The sequence below is a fragment of the Rhinolophus sinicus genome, chromosome 15, assembly GCF_057876585.1.
Source record: "Rhinolophus sinicus isolate RSI-liver-muscle chromosome 15, RSI-T2T, whole genome shotgun sequence".
Taxonomy (NCBI): domain Eukaryota; kingdom Metazoa; phylum Chordata; class Mammalia; order Chiroptera; family Rhinolophidae; genus Rhinolophus; species Rhinolophus sinicus.
Genome location: NC_142515.1, coordinates 28,806,892 through 28,823,532, shown reverse-complemented (window position 1 = coordinate 28,823,532; position 16,641 = coordinate 28,806,892). Strand labels below are relative to the sequence as shown.

Here is a 16,641-nt window from a genome sequence, read left to right as displayed (position 1 = left end):
ACTATGTGCTAGTAACTGGAGAAACAGAAGAGTGTAAGATAATTCCTGGTTTTCAAACGTCCCACAAATGGAGTATATGGGCTATAGAATACAGGAAGCAAACAAATCTTTATGCATGTTTTTATCAAGTGGCAACCCCCCTCCCATACTCTTGCCAAATTCATACTCATGTTGGAGTTTCCTCCTGTAAAAGGGTGAGCAACAGGAATAAGTGAGTTCTTCCATAAACCTAATCAACAACCTCATTCTTTCCCCCAACAAATATCTTTGAAATATCACTTGCAGGGCACTGAGCTGGACACTGTGGGACATAGAAAGATACTCAAAACACGGTTCATGCCCTCACATGGTCCAGTGGGGAGGTAGATGTGGTCAGGTGACTAAAATAAAAAGAAGGTTTCAGTTGCTGTCAGAAGGGTAACAGATGAAAATACACATTCAGAAGAAGGGGCAGTGACTTCAGGCTGTGGGCACCAGGTAAGGCCTCATGGAGGATGCAGAGGCTGAACTGGGGATCAAAGGACAAGGATGGATTGAAATGTGGATCTGGGAAGGAAAGGTCACTCCAGGTGGGAGCAACAGCATGGGTGGGTCAGCCACGGAGGAGGAGAGAATAAGTCAGGTCATGTCTGGGGACAGTGCACAGCTCAATTGGCTGGAACCAAGGGATGTGGAAGGGAGGAAAGGCAACCAGGCTGTGTGGGAAAATTATGGTCACACGGTGAAGCCATGAATGTTAGGCTAAGCTTCATTTGGTTGATACAAGCCACTTAAGAAGGAGGGTGCTAAAAACTGGACTTCAGAATTTCAAGAAGTTCATAATCCAATGAGAAAAAAACAAGTTGCCCAACAACTCTTCCAATGCATGTTCATGAACTGAATCATTGATTCAGTTGTGTGTCAGGAACAAAGGGGACCAGCTGAGTCTCAGCAGATGCAGGTTGACCACAGATCAGTGGGACTATTCACGTGGAACTTCCTGCCACTCCTGCTTGCGCACGTTGAGGCTAATGACACTACCCTCTAGGGGGCGCTCACTCCCAGCCAGGCATGTACTAAATCCTTCACTATATCATTTCATTTAAACCTCCTAGCCAGCCTAAGAGGTAAGCACTGTTATTGTCCCAATTTTCAGATGAGCAAAGCGAGCCCAGAATGGCTAGGTAAATTGCCCAATGTCACAGAGTTAGCAAGTTTTAAAGAAAAAAACCACAGGCCCAAAATGGCATCATTCATGCTAAAGGCCTATGATACCAAACCTAGATTTAATACCTGATCTAATTGCAGTTCAATCTCTCTCAGAATCATAATCTTAACCGACCAGTCTGGAATTTTCTGGTCAAGCACTAGTAAGGTAATCTGTCATGTGGGCCTTCCCTACCTCCAACCCCTGCTCCCCTTCTAGGAAAAAGGCAATCGTCATGATAAAAACCCTTCCAATTCTCTTCTCCCAAAGAAAAGATGTCTGGGCCCCAAAATGATCCTTTCTTTTCTTCTGTTAATAGCTCTGTTGACTCACCTTTCTTCCTATAAAAACCGTCCATTTTGTACAACCCCTCAGAGCACCCTTCTAGCTGCTAGATGGGCTACTGCTTGATTCATGAATCGCTTAATAAAGCCAATTAGATCTTCAAATTTACTCAGTTAAAAAAAGAAACACTCTAACTCAGGACTACTTGGATTCTAAACCCCACGCATTTAACTACTGTACCTCTTATCTTTCTAGGTAGTAGAAGATAATTAAGTCTGGAATTAGTTCCTATCCTCCTGGAGAAACCCAGCTCTCCCTTCTGGAGAACCCCTTCCAAGAAGGAGGTTCTGATTTTTATCAAAATAGTCAGACATTACATTTTGTTGAAAGCCTAGTCTCACACATAAATATGTCAGCCAAAAAAAAGTAGATAAATTCCTAAAAAAAAGTAGATAAATTCCTTTCTTATCAACAGCCACAGAGTCATGTCTATATTATTCAATTGTTCAATTCCACCTCTTTTCTAAAAAAAGGTCAAAGTTGCAGGCATTTAACCTCAGATTAAATTACAGGAAACTCCCCTTCTCCACATTACCACCTCCCCCACTTCCCACTCTAATTTTATTAAGATGACTGTTCCTTCCTATGGAAAGGAATTAAATGCTTTCAATCCAGAACATAACAACTGATTCAAATGCAGAATACACCCTAGACTACGACTCAAGGCATTCTTCGGGACATTTCCTGTTTCCTGATCAGCTATGCCTGTTTCTCTCCGTACTGTGAAGGTCACCATTGCTGTAATTACCTTGCATGCCAACTTCTGAATAACATTTCCCTGAGAACTGAACAAGCGCTCTTTGCCAAGCCACCACGTACCCTCTTGCATGGAACCATTTCCTTTGCTGTTCACCTACTAGACAGTGTTTTGGACTCTTATATTAAAAAGGCTTGAGAGACACCATGACTCCGAAGACTGGATTGCTGTGAGGACCAGTGTGATGGTTAATTTTATGTATCAACTTGACTAAGCTATGATGCCAGTTGTTTGGTCCAATCCTAGCCTAGATGTTGCTGTGAACGCATTTTATAGATGTGATGAACATTTACAATCAATTGTCTACGTAAAGCAGATTACTCTCCATAATGTGGGTGGGCCTCCTCCAAACCGTTGAAGGCCTTACGAGCAAAATCTGAAGCTTCCTGGAGAAGGAATTCTGCCTCAAGATTGTAACACAGAAATCCTGCTGGAGTTTCCAACATGCTGACCTGCCCTATAGATTTCAGACTCAGGATTGCAACATCAACTCTTGCTTGAATTTCCAGAGTGATGGCCTGCCCCACAAATTTCAGACTTGTCAGCCCCCTATAATCACTACAAGCCAATTCCTTAAAATCTCTCTCTTAGATAGGTAGATAGATAGAAAAATAGACTGATTTATAATAAAATAATCTCTTATTGGTTCTGCCTCTCGGGAGAGTCCGTGGTGCTGAAGAAAGTCACACTCACATCTACAATGAAAACCCTAGTAACACATTTCAGAATCTGATCTGTAGTCAGATGTGTTATCCATTGAGCCACTGGCCCCCTTCAATAGTAACACATTTTAAATACTTCCAAAGACGCACCATCTCACTGATCCAAACAATCCTATAAGAAAAAGGACAGGTGTTGACCCAGCATTTCTGACTGGACTTTCAAATCAGTGAAATCTCTCTCATTTGTTATCTCTGGGAGACATAGGTTCCTACACTGAGATCAGAAACCCTCCTGTATAAACTGGTGAGTTTAGACTCAATAATCTCGAAGTTTTCTTCCAGAGACATGGGACTTATGAAGTACTCCCAAGTTCTGACTGGTTAGATTACTGTGTCTAACTGAAATGGCCCCAGGAGAAGTGGGGGTGCTATTTACAAAGCTTCTCTAAGGAACTCAACTCTTTGGCACACAGAGAAGATCAGCCACGCCGCTAAACGTCACCTCCCGTTCAGAAGTACTTCTACATCTTTTCTGCATCCCCAGGTCCTGGCCATTTTGTTTTGAGGAACATTCACACACATATACAAAGTCACCCATTATTTGGACTAGAATTTCATAGACCCCCCTAAAGTCTCCCCATGCATGGCTAACAGTTATTAAGTGGTCTAAACTATTCCCGGTGTTTCCCATGGACTGCCTCATTTAGTCTTCACAAGGACCCTAAGAAGTAAATTCTATTATGATCATCGCCAGTTACAAAGGAGGAAACCAAGACAGAGAGAAGTTTAGCAATTTATCAGGGTTCACACAGCTAGTAAGCGGTAGAGCGGGGATTCAGACTCTGGCGACAGAGCCATGTCCAAAGTTGGAGGACTAAGACCAGATAGTGAGTCCTTGAAGGCTGAAGCTATAGTTTATTAATATTTTTATTCTCCTTAGAGTGCTTATTACATAGTAATTTCTCCATGGTTTGAATGAATTGAACTTCATAATCTCATCTAAGTATTACTCCTAAGGTTGCTTTAATGATTACGTGAGACAATGAAGTGCTCCGCACAGCGCCCGCACAGTAAGCACAAAACCAACAAGGAGCTCTGATTTCTTATTCCAGCACCTGCACAGAGCCCCTTGTGGACCCCAGGGGGTATCCCTCCCTGGATCAGAGAAAGTGCCAAGTGATGCTGGGCACAGCCCTAGTGGAGCAATTTTCTCCCATGGCTCCGTTCCAGGTCTCTGAGGCCCGCCTGGGGCAGCTGGTATATAGGCAGTGACGGCTCCTCCCTGGCAGTCAGCCTGGCAGTCGCCAGCATATGGGAGAATTTCCACAAAAACCAGGGGGCAGAGAAAGCTCTGAGAAGGGCCAGCAGGAGACTTCTGCCCTCAGAACTTAGGACTTGGGGGAGCTCGGAGACATGTGGCCCATCCAGATCGACCTGGCTAAAGGAGTATTTCTAACTTTTTGTTTCCCAGACCTGGCTGCCCGACTGCTCCAGGAGACGTTGCCAAACAGGTTCTAGGGGAAAGGTATTTTGGCCAGAAGGCAGCTGTGATACAAAGCAAGGTTGTTTTGTACATTTTTAAAATAGTCAGTGATATCGTTGATAAACAGAAATGCCCAGACAGAAAGGTAGGTAGGGTCACTCAGCTCCACTTTCCGTACCCAGTATCCCACTGGCCTCTGGAGATTCCCATTCAAGCCTACAAGCTCTTGAATCAAAACCAAATCCTCCAAGGAAACTGCGGTCAAGCCCAGGCTACCTGAACAACCTGTACAGAATCTTCTTCCTAAACGCTGACCCTGCCTAGTGGTCACGCTCCAGCTCTGTTAACTGCCAGGCTACAGGTGGATGGAGCCCAGGTACCGTAAGCCACACACCTGGATTAGCTGCCTTAGTGGAGAACAGTACGATATGCCACTTTGGTTTGCTTGTTTATTTTACATGTGAGAATCCATTCTGTGCCAGGTACTTAAACACATTCATGCCTAATCCTTATAAGAGAGGTATTAGAATCCCCATTTTACAGATGAGAAAACTGAGGTTTCGTGATGTTAACTGATTTACCCAAGATCCTAAGCTTGTAAGTGGCAGAGCTCCTGCTGCAGCCCCAAGTCTCATTGCCAAACCTCTGCAGGCTGAGCTTGCCAGGCAACCTGCCACATTTTCATCACTTACATCTGAGTGACTTTGGGCTACTTACTCCAACTCTCTGCATTTAGATTTCTTCATTAATAAATATTGGTACATAATGCCCAGGAATAATGACTACCATATATAGATAGGGCTCATAATATGCCAAGGCTTTGCATATGTTACCTGTTACTATTATTATTCTTACTTTGAGACACAGTAAAATTAAGTAGCTTGTCCAGGGTCATGTGCTAGTAAGAAACACGCCAGAATTTGACTGCAGGCATTTTGGCTCCTACCCTCTCCTGTCTATGTTTCTGAGACATAATTTGCTAGACAATGAAATCCCTTCAGCACATTCCCTTCAAACCCAGCTTCCGGAGATGGAGAGTTCCTAGACTTTCACAAGGGCCTCTCAAGGCCTAAGTGTCCCATAAAAGGGGATGACAAAGCCCATCTCACACGGCTGGGATGAGGATCAAATGAGAAAGCATGACAGTGCCTAGGACACGGGGGACACTCTAATGTATTAGCTCAGAATGATAAAATGCCTCCATCAGACAACACGAAGAGGACCCCAGTCCTCTGCCTCCAAGAGATGCCATCAAGAGAAAATAACATAGTCACAGAAAAGAACTTTGAAAATAAACACAAAGCACTCAGTCAACATCTTGAGCACTTGATCCTATCCCTCCCAGGCAACACACTTCTAGCTGAACTAGACTCAACCTCAGATCCCTGATGTCCCATCATTAATAATCTCTTTAAATGGGCTTTTTGCCATCGGCAGCAGTTTTAATCCAGTATCCTCAGCCCTCCCTCCTGTGTTGTGTGTGGCGTTGACCTCTGGACTCTTTGGCGAGCTAGGTTGGTCCGTTGATGCAGGTTTGAGGCAGAGCTGGGAATCGGGAGCTTTTGTGGCCTGCTGCCTGTTCGTGGGATGGGGATGGAAGCTAGAAGAGACAAGCAAGGGAGATAGATGCCAAGCACAAAGAAAGCCAGATACGCACTCAGCAGGAGGGAAAGTACACGGGACTAAGAGCCTCAGGACTGGGGTTCTGGTCATTCCTTGCCTCTTCCTGGCTGCCCAGCTTTGGCGACTCTTGACCTCTCTGAGACTCAAGCTTCTCATCTCAAAAATGAGTATCAACAATATTTGCCCTGGATACCTGCAAGAGTTATGAAGAACAAATGCAATCGAGCCCAAGAGAAGGCTTTTCATACTTAAGTACCTTAGGAAGTGGCCCCTTCCTCAAGCCATGGCACACACGGGAAGCCATCATAATGTGTCCAGCACATGAGAGAAACCGGAGTGCATATGGAGCCTCAGACAAGGCCTCTAAGGCCAGAGGTGTGTGGCCCATAGGCACCCATGCTCCAGGCCTTGGCATTGGTCTGACCACATGCCCCCAGGGCTGACTTTGCCTAAGGAAATACAATGGATAGGAGATAGAGCCTGGATGTCAGCCACAGGGAGCTGAGCCCTGAGCCCACGTGTCTTATTATCCCAGGGTGGGCTGAATATAGATTCCTCAAGATACAGGGGTATTACAGCCTCAGCAGTGGATGGGATGTGTGGGTCCCAGGACCACCTAGAACCTGCTGTGGGACCTTGAACACGGCAAGCCACCGGCTCCCTAAGACTTTGTCTCTTCAGCTATAAAATGAAAAACTTCATTCTTGGGTGGGAATTAAATGAATAAATCTATGTGAAGCACCGAGAGCAGTGTTTAATAAACAGCTGGTAAACTCTCATCCTGAGTATTATCTGCCATTAATGATGACGTCTCCTTTTCAGGAGTTTAAACTCCTTGACTCTGAATTCATATCACTCTCACTGGATTTACAGGACTACAAGCTGCATGAGGGCAGGAGCTAAGTCTGGCTTGTTCCTCACCTGATTCGCAGTGCTGAGCACACAGCCTGGCAGAGTGTGCTCTTGATCAATATTTGTTGAATGAATTTATGTTTGAGAGAAGCAGCAGGAAGAAACAGCAGCAAAAGAGAGGAGGGAAAGAGGTGGGGACTGTCCAGGCAGTGAATTCCGACAATGAGGAGAGTTAAGCAAAAGGAATTTTTTTTTTTTTTTTTTTTTTTTTTTTAAATAATGAAAGAGAGAGAAGGTGAAGGATTTTTTCTTATGTGTAATTTATAAGTTGTGCGATTGGGATGTAAAAGGTGATGAAGATAATGAAGCAGAGAACTGAGGTGAGATGACGTAGAGACTCACCCTGCCATTCAAATATTAAATTTAATACTTCACAGACAATAGTTTAGTGGTTGCCAGAGGGTAAGGGGGGTGGGGGGTGGGAGATGAGGGTAAGGGGGATCGAATATATGGTGATGGAAGGAGAACTGACTCTGGGTGATGAACACACAATGGGATTTATAGATGATGTAATACAGAATTGTACACCTGAAATCTATGTAATTTTACTAACAATTGTCACCCCAATAAATTTAATAAAATAAAATTTAAAAAAAGTAATACTTTATATATACAATAATAAGTTAGAGGTTTAGTCTCCACTAATAAGAAGGCTCTAACTTGGTTATCAGAAGAACTGATTCACTGCTAAGCTCTGAGCTTCTGAGTCACAGCAGGTCATAAAGGCTTTCCTCACCCTGTGGAAACTCACCCCAGAAGGGCTGGGTTTTCTTTCTCCCTTCTGCTTCTCCTCCTTCTTCTTAGTTCTTCTATTCTCAGTACACAGTCTTCCTCTTTCAGACTGGGTCCAAATGACCCCAACACACTGAACAACTCGATCTGTTCAGAGTGGGAGGAAGCATTCATAGTAGGACTTGGTTGTTTGAAGCATAGGTTACGTCTCTTCATCTATGATGACTTTGGGGAATATACTTGGACACTCTGGAGCCTGACAGTCGTCCTGAGTTGAATCCTGACCTGTCTCTGCCTCAGTTTCCCCAAGGGTAAAATGAAAAAGATGATACCTACTTCCTAATAATAAAGTGAGGGTTAAAGAAGATCATATAAACAGGTGTGGACATAAGTGTAAGAATTTAATAAATGCTGGTGTTGGTATAGTAAGTGGTTGTCCCTCAGGCTGTCCACCCATGCCAAAATCTCTGGAAGACCGAGGGCCAAATCCCATGGGGATGGAGAAACTTACCAGTAAACCAAAACCAAAAAAATACCAGCACCCCTGGACACACCTTGAGGACATGCACGGAAGATGTATTGTGGAGGAAGGGAAGAAAAACGTGCCATATTAATTCATTTTTGAAAAGGAGTTGTGGCTTTATAAATGACTGAGAGCCTGTAAAATACACCTTTGGGAAATGTACCTTTGAGAGTTCCCATGCTTCTACAGGGTGTGGCCACTTTCCTTAGGTGGTGAGTGAGTCTCCAAGCCCTGTTCTCCCGGAAGTGATGGGAATGACTCAGTAGATTAAACACTTTTGCCTTTCAGAGTGTTTTATATATACATGCATATCTCAGAGATATTGCGGGTTCAGTTCCAAAAAACTGGGGTTGGCTGACCCTAAACCAGTTGGCTGTCAGTGCAGCACATTCCCAACCACAGTGTAGGTACCATCTAACAGGGCCTCACGGTGTCTATATGGCATCACCATTAACACATCCATTACTTGGACATGCTTCTTACCAGCTTTGAGTTTGAGAAAAATTGCTTATTGCCCTGATCTTTGTTTTATGTTCCCGAGGCAAAATTTTAGACCTTTCAGTAAACACAAGGGCTTTTTTTTGGTGCTGTCTTGATCTTCTGTTCGGGCTTTTTACATCTTTCTCACCCCACTCTACCCTACTCCACACCAGGAAGCATATCTGCCTTTGCTCTGAGTTCCCTCTGATGGACACATCACGGTACAAGTATCCTCAGTTCTGTAAGAACTTAATGCTAGTTGAGTTTACACAGTGCTCAAAATTGGGAGGCACACCTGGAAAGGGTTAGCCATCACCAGGGTTTTAAACCACTGAAATAGATAGGAAGCAAGAAAAATTACTATATCTGCTCTAGCGCCTAAAGCTACACCTTGTACATCTTCCTAGAACAGGTATTCAATATATGGTACTGTAAAATTATAGACTCTTAAAGCTGAAAGGAACCTCAAGGAGATCAGCTCCCATCATTCCACATGTGAGAAATTTGAGACCTAGGTAGCTAACACTGGGTCATCAGATATTTAGTTTCTATCAGTCAGACTCCAGATGTTCCTACTGTGAGTTCAGAAGTGTTTCTTCTGTCAAGTTGCTTGTCAGATGAATGAATGAATGACTTTACCACTCAATTTGTACAACCAAAGGAGACTGGAAGATACTAGAGTTAAATAATCTGGTAGATGTCATTGTTTGGAGAGACTATGTTTGCCCAATTTTACTGAAGTTTTCCACTTTCAATTGAGTGTTTATGTTCATAGCCTTAGACATATTTTTAGTCATTTGTAATTTTTGAACAATGCATATACACTCCAGATAAAAAGCAAGTCACGTTTCAATAAAATGTTAAACTCTAATTCCTGTATAATCTATATGACTTGTCTCAAATAATGACATCACCAGATTGAATCCAATATATTCTTACTTGTTTTTACATGTCAATGGTGAAGGATACAAACTTTCTATGTATGTCCTTATCATGTAATAGCATCAAGGAAAAAAATTTTCTTTAAACTTAATACATGTAAATGAACTCTGATATGACATGACTGCATATTTACTAGCCAGATTCTCAAACCACATTTTCCTTTAAGAATCCAACTTTTGCTCTACAAATCTCTGTGTGTTTTTTTTAAACTAACCAACCATTTGGCAGCTTTGGGTTTCATTCCTTTCATTTTCTTGCTCCTCCTGAGAGGGAGCGGTTTGAGAAGAGATATAGGTAAAAGAGACAAAAGAAAAGAGAAAGGCATAGATTACCCAGAAACTGGAAAGAAGAAGTAGTCAGTTTCCTAGAAGAAGAGAGAAATGTGCCAAGGTGTGGTCAGGAAACATGGGCCCATCCAGAATCCAACACTCTCTGGCCTCCCCTCTTGGTCTCATCCCTTCCGCCAAGAAGTAAGCTGAAAAATCTTACCAATGATCTTGGTCAAACAGAAAATGATAAAGATCCTAAACGCAGATTTAGACACATAAATCCAGCGCAAACTGGAAACATTTTACAATGCCTGGGAGGGTGCCATCACACCAACCACTCCTGTCCCTCTCCACTGCAATTAAATATCATAGAACAATAAATAACCTTTTGGAATTACAATGGCCTTTTAAAGATGATCTAGTTTAAACTTTCCTCACCTGTTTTGCAGAAAAGTAAACTGACATCTAGAGAAATGAGGTCACTTGCTCAAGATCATTCATCAAGACCAAACTACAATTAGATTCCCGAACTGCAGACTTGCTTTGTTCAGAGCTCATTTGTCTATGAGCAATTTCAATGCTACAAAACATACAAAAAACATCCCAACTTCAGAGAGATGAAGAACAATTACATAGAAGCACAAAGTAACAGGAAAACAAACTAATCCAAAATAATAACTTCATCCTACCTCTTAGAAGGCCAGTGACAATAAAAGCAGCAGTGAACTATTTTATGGAGAAATAGCGCCTCATACCACTTAATTGCACTTTTTCCTCCTTTACCCATTTCTCACAGGCAGAGACAATAAAAAATGCATATTTCTCTTACTTTGAACCAACACAGACCATTTTGATAGTTTGGGGGTTAACAAATACAACCCCCCCTCCAATGGCTTACAGAAATCACCTTATTAAAGTTCAAATAACAAGTCTCAAACCCCTGCAGAAAATTAATTAATAGCTGTCCACAGAAATTGGTCTTCTCCCCTGACCTGCCCATGTAATTAAACTCCAGCTAAAGCCGGAGAGACGTGGCTTTATCAGTCTCCTAAGCAGACTTTGAAAGAACGTGACTCCAGAAAACTAGCATTCCAAAACAGAGCTTGAGAAAAAGAAGAAAACTTTTCCTTACCCTTAAAAATCACAGAAACAATAGGATCCGGTTTCCCAAATTTCGTTTTAGGGATATTGCTGGCAGATACCACAATCACACGAAGCATGGCTCTGAATGGGAGAAAGCAAGTTTCAGCAGGCGAAGTTAAGGAGACGTGGGCGCTGGAGCTCCGGCCGCACCGCCCCAGGAAAGAAGGCTTGGGAGGACTTCGGTGAGGAGGGAAGGAGGAAAGGCAATGGGTGGATCTCTGACGGATTATTTGCTGAAGGTTAGTGTAAACTGATATCCAAACTCCCGGGAGTCTCCGCAGTGCCACAAGCACCTACTTTTGAATTCGGGAAATGTGGAAGTGAAAAAAACAAAACCTCAACTAAGAAAAATTATGTATAACAAATGAAACGGAAATGGATTCGGAGCTAACATGGGCAGGTCAGGAGACCACTAAGACCCTGCTGCTGCCTTTAGCAACAATTTGTGAAACCGAATTAGTTTTCTGCCCCTGTTTTTATTGTTTTCTGAGTTTCACGGAGTTTTAAAACTTCACTTAGTCATTTTTAAAATTTTAACTTTTGCTGGTTCTTCTCTCATGCTGTTGAACACACTCAGCAATTACTTAACAGAAGTTTCAAACAAACAAAATTAGTTAAAGGGTGCCACCTACTGTATAGCAGAGGAATAACTGAGTTTATTTCAAGCGAGCCCAATTCTGAAGAGTAATATGGGTTTACAAAATTGATATATTGGAGTCTGAGCCTTTGCTTTCCAAAAGGATTCACCATAGGATTTCTTAAAATATCCTTACGACATGAGTTAGGCACTTAAGTTTTCCTGCTCTATCACTTGCTGCTAACAGTCTTCAATAAAAATGGAGAAGTGGCTCTCCACTCTTTCAGGGCGTAAACCTGAGAGCTGTCTTCCCTTTCTTGGTTAAAGAAAAAAAAATTAAATATGTATGTATATATATACATATATATACATAATGATACTTGTTAAAACACGACAAGGAAGACTATTCAAGGAGGGGGGGTTATTGAGAAAGGTATAGGGATGACTGCAATGGAATTTTGCAGTGGAAGGGAGAGATTGGGTTCGATTGCATATAGAGCATGGGCAAGTCAGAATTTATAGCCAAGGAGCAGTGTGAATAGATGGAAAATTACTGACAGTAAACATCAGGGAGAAAGGGGATTCTGGCTAAACCGACCAAACAGGATTCTTGCTGAACATAGGTTAGGGAGATCAGAAATCACATTAGGAATGGTAGAGAATGAGGAACGCCATCAGGTAATGAGTGTGATCAGATGTGGAGGGGTGTGTGGGAGGGTGGTTCTGGGTAAACTGATTTAGCAGGGTTCTTCCTAAAACTAAATTTTATAAGGAAGTGAACAAATGAGCCTAAGAGAAGGCTCAGGAGGCTGGCTAAAGTTTTGTCAAGCAAAAAAAAAATCTTTGTCGATTTCCAGCCAAGATGGTGGCAGAGTAGGTAAACGCTCACCTCCTCTCAGGACCACATCAATTACAACTAAACTACAAAATAACCATTACTGAGAATCACCTGATACAAAGCCCTAAATACCTGAACCAAAGCCCTAAAACTATGGACATACAGAAGAAGCCACCTCTAGCCTGGTAGGGGGGCAGAGATGCAGAAAGGGCTGGTCCCACACCCATGTGTGGCCATTAAAAATCAGGAGGGATCTCAGCTGCAGAGGTCTTTCCCTGAAAAGCCAGGGCTCCCAGCCCTTCCTCAGCCCAGAGTTTCAATGCTTACTCACTGACAGACTCACTTGATCTCACTCTGAGCTCCAGCACTGGGGCAGCAGCTCGAAAGGCGCCAGGGACATACAGGGAGGAACTGAATTGTCTATATTCAGGGTGAGAGCTGGAGGGGCAGTTTTCTCCTGGACAGAGGAGATGGCAGAAGCCATTGTTTCTTTGTTGAGCCCTTCCCCTCCCAGCATGCAGACTGATGCAGATGCCATATCTGAGTCTCCATCAAACTGGCTATCACGTTTCCTCTGCCCCACCCTACTGATTCCCTGAGACCATGCCCCACCCAACTTTCAGGCATACTCAGGCCATTTCCAGTGGCTTTTCTGTATAAATGGCCTGACTTAGTTCATGCTGCGGACATTCCTAAAACCTCTCAAAGGTTCACAAAACCCAAACAAGCAGCATCTGGCTTTGGCATGGCCTGTACCATTGGCTGAGCAGCCCTAAGCCCTGCACTAGCGACCTTGGTTCATGGTTTGGCCTCTCAAGGCACCTCCAAGCACAGTGCAGGTGGCAGCCATCTCTGGATTGCTTTGTGGCTCATGCCAGGTCGCCATGAGCAGGATACAGGCTGTGGCTGAACTTGGCATGCAACAGGTCCCCTCTCAAGTGATGCTGGGGCTGGCAGCAACAGTGGCCATCTTCAGACTGGGCTGGAGCATCACTTGGCCACCTCCAAGGATGACACACTCAAAGGGCAGACTGGGCAGGCAACAGAGCCCTGCTAAATCAAACCCTGCTCTGTAGGGTCAGCTGCCACACAACAGCTCCTCCACTGTAGTCATGGCCAGTCCTCACAATCAATTAGCCTGAGGGTCAATCCCTCCCACTGATGTATAAACAGCAATCAAGTCTCAACTACAACAGGAGGACACACAAAATCCACACAAGAGCACCCAGATCTGATGACCAGGGAGACTGCATCACTGGGTCCCACAGGACAGCTACTAAATAAGGCCACTCTACTGAAACCAGGAGGCATAGCAGCCCTACATAGAAACAAACATAGGGAGGCAGCCAAAATAGGGAGACAGAGAAACATGTCCCAAATGAAAGAACAGAACAAAACTGCAAAACAGGAACTAAACACAATGGAGACAAGCAATCTACCAGATGTAGAGTTCCAAACGTTGGTTATAAGGATGCTCAGTGATCTCAGGGAGAACTTTAACAAAGAGGTAGGAAACATAAAAATAGATATAGAAAACATAAAAAAAAAAAGTCAGACATAAAGAATACAATAACTGAAATGAAGAATACATTAGAGGGAATCAACAGTAGATTAGACGAAGCAGAGAATTGAATCAATGATTTAGAAGATAAGGTAGCAGAAAACACCCAAAGAGAATAGCAAAAAGAAAAAAGAATCCAAAATAATGAGAGTTTAGGGGGCCTCAGGAACAACATCAGAAGTCCAACATGCACATCATAGGGGTACCAGAAGGAGAAGAGAGAGAACAAGGAATTGAAAAACTATTTGAAGAAATGACAGAAAACTTCCTTAACCTGGAGAAGGAAATAAATACACAAGGTCAGGAAGTGCAGAGAGTCCCAAATAAGATGAATTCAAAGAGGCCCACACCAAGACACATCATAATTAAAATGCCAAAGGTTAAAGACAAACAGAGAATTTTAAAAGCAGCCAGAGAAAAGAAGTTAGTTACTTACAAGGGAGCTCCCTTAAGACCATCAGCTGATTTCATAACAGAAACTTTGCAGCCAAAAGGGATTGGCAGGAAATATTCAAAGGGATGAAAAGCTAGGAGCTACAACCAAGATTACTCTACCCAGCAAAGTCATCATTTAGAATTAAAGGACAGATAAAGAGCTTCCTAGACAAGAAAAAGCTAAAGGAGTTTCTCACCACCAAACCAGTATTACAAGGAATCTTGGAGGGACTTCCTTAAGACAAAATAAATAAATAAATAAATAAATAAATAAATAAATAAATAAATAAATAAAATGAATAATAAAATGGCAATAATTACATATCTACCAACAATTATTTTAAATGTAAATGGATTAAATGCTCCAATCAAAAGATAGGGGAGCTAAATGGATAAGAAAGCAAGACCCGTACATATGCTGCCTACAAGAGACTCACCAGATCAAAAGACACACACAGACTGAAAAAGATGGGGAAAGAGTATTTCATGAAATTGGAAACTGACAAAAAAGTTGTGGTAGCAATATTTATACCAGACAAAATAGACTTTAAAAGAAAGGCTATAACAAGTGACAAAGAAAGACCCGGTGATCCCACTTCTGGGTATTATTCAAAGAAACCCAAAATGCTATTTCCAGGGGATGTGCGCATCCATATTTTCACTAAAGCATTGTTTACAGTGGCCAAGATGTAGAGGCAGCCTGGATGTCTTTTGATGGTTAAATGGACAAAGAGTAGGTGGTACATATATACAATGGAATATTGCTCAGCCATGGAAGGAAATGGGTTCTCACCATCTGTTGCAGCATGAATGGACCTGGAGGGTATTGTACTGAGTGAAATATGTCAGACAGCAAAACACAGGTGCAATGTGATTTCACTTATATGTGGAATCTAAAGAACAAAATTAACAAACAAATGAAACAGAAACAAATCCATAGATACAGAGAACATTTTGATAGTTGCCAGATGGGAGGAGGGTTGGGAATGGGTGAAAATGGAAAAGTGATTAATAAGTACAAATTTGTTGTTACAAAGTAGTCATGGGGATGTAGGCGATAGCATAAGGAATATAGTCAATAACATTGTAACAACTATGTATGTGTTAGGTGGGTACTAATATAACTGGGGTGATAGATGGGAAAGGTGTTGGGGGCAAGGTGAAAAAGGTGAAGGCATTAAGAAGTACAAATTGGTAGTTACAAAATAGTCACAGCGATGTAAAGTAAAGCATAAGGAATATAGTCAACAATATGGTTATAACTATGTACCATGTTTCCCAAAAAATAAGACCTACCCCGAAAATAAGCCCCAGTTAAGATCGTCAGCCAGATGGATGCATTTAGCATGTTATGACGATGTTCCAGAAGATGACATGACTGTATTTGAATAAATGTAGATTGTCGTACATGAAAAAAATAAGACAGCCCCTGAAAATACGCCCTAATGCGTCTTTTGGAGCAAAAAATTAATATAAGACCCGGTCTTACTTTTGGGGAAACATGGTATAGTGCCACGTGGGTACTAGACTAGTCAGGGGAATCACTTCATTAATTACCTAAATGTCTAACCACTATGCTGTACACCTAAAATTAATATAAAATATTAAATGTTAACGGTAATTGAAAAATTTAAAAGGGGGGAAAAGATACAGGAGAATCAGAGGTTCAAAGTTCCATGTATAAAACAAATAAGTCTTGGGGATATAATGTACATCATAGGGAATATAGTCAATAATATCATGATAGCTTGGTACAGTGTCAGATGGCTACTGGACTTATCATGGTGGTCACTTCTTTAGAATAGGGAATATAATCAATAGTATGGTAATAATTCTGTATAATGCCAGGTGGGTACCACTCAATAACTATGATGTACACCTGAAACTAATATAATATTGTATGTTGGTTTTATTTTAATAAAAATCTTTAAAATAAATAAAGACATTTTCCTACAATATCACAATAATATGGCCATGTCTGTGTGTATTCAAGTTATCCAATTATGCTAACACCTACTTATACTAAAATATCTTTTTTTAGATTTGTGGTATATTTTAAAATTAGGACCCAATCAAGATACATGCATTGCATTTGTGCATTTGACTGTTTTGTTTCTTTGATCATTTTATTTTTGAACAGTCAGTCTTCCGTTATTCATCTTTTTTTCCATGA

At 42.0% G+C, this 16,641-nt stretch overlaps 1 protein-coding gene across 3 annotated transcripts in view; it reads right to left on the bottom strand.

Annotated features, from left to right (window-relative positions):
• Positions 1-11,327, bottom strand: part of MYOF (myoferlin) — a 134,035-nt gene extending 122,708 nt beyond the window's left edge. For 2 of the 3 annotated variants that reach the window (XM_088791949.1, XM_088791947.1), the window contains exon 1: positions 11,047-11,266. In XM_088791949.1, the coding sequence (XP_088648075.1) occupies positions 11,047-11,134 (88 nt within the window). In that variant the 5' untranslated portion in view covers positions 11,135-11,266. Of the gene's footprint in view, positions 1-11,046 lie in introns of all 3 variants that reach the window. The other variant, XM_088791948.1, reaches the window with a different exon arrangement.
• Between the last annotated feature and the right edge of the window lie 5,314 nt (positions 11,328-16,641).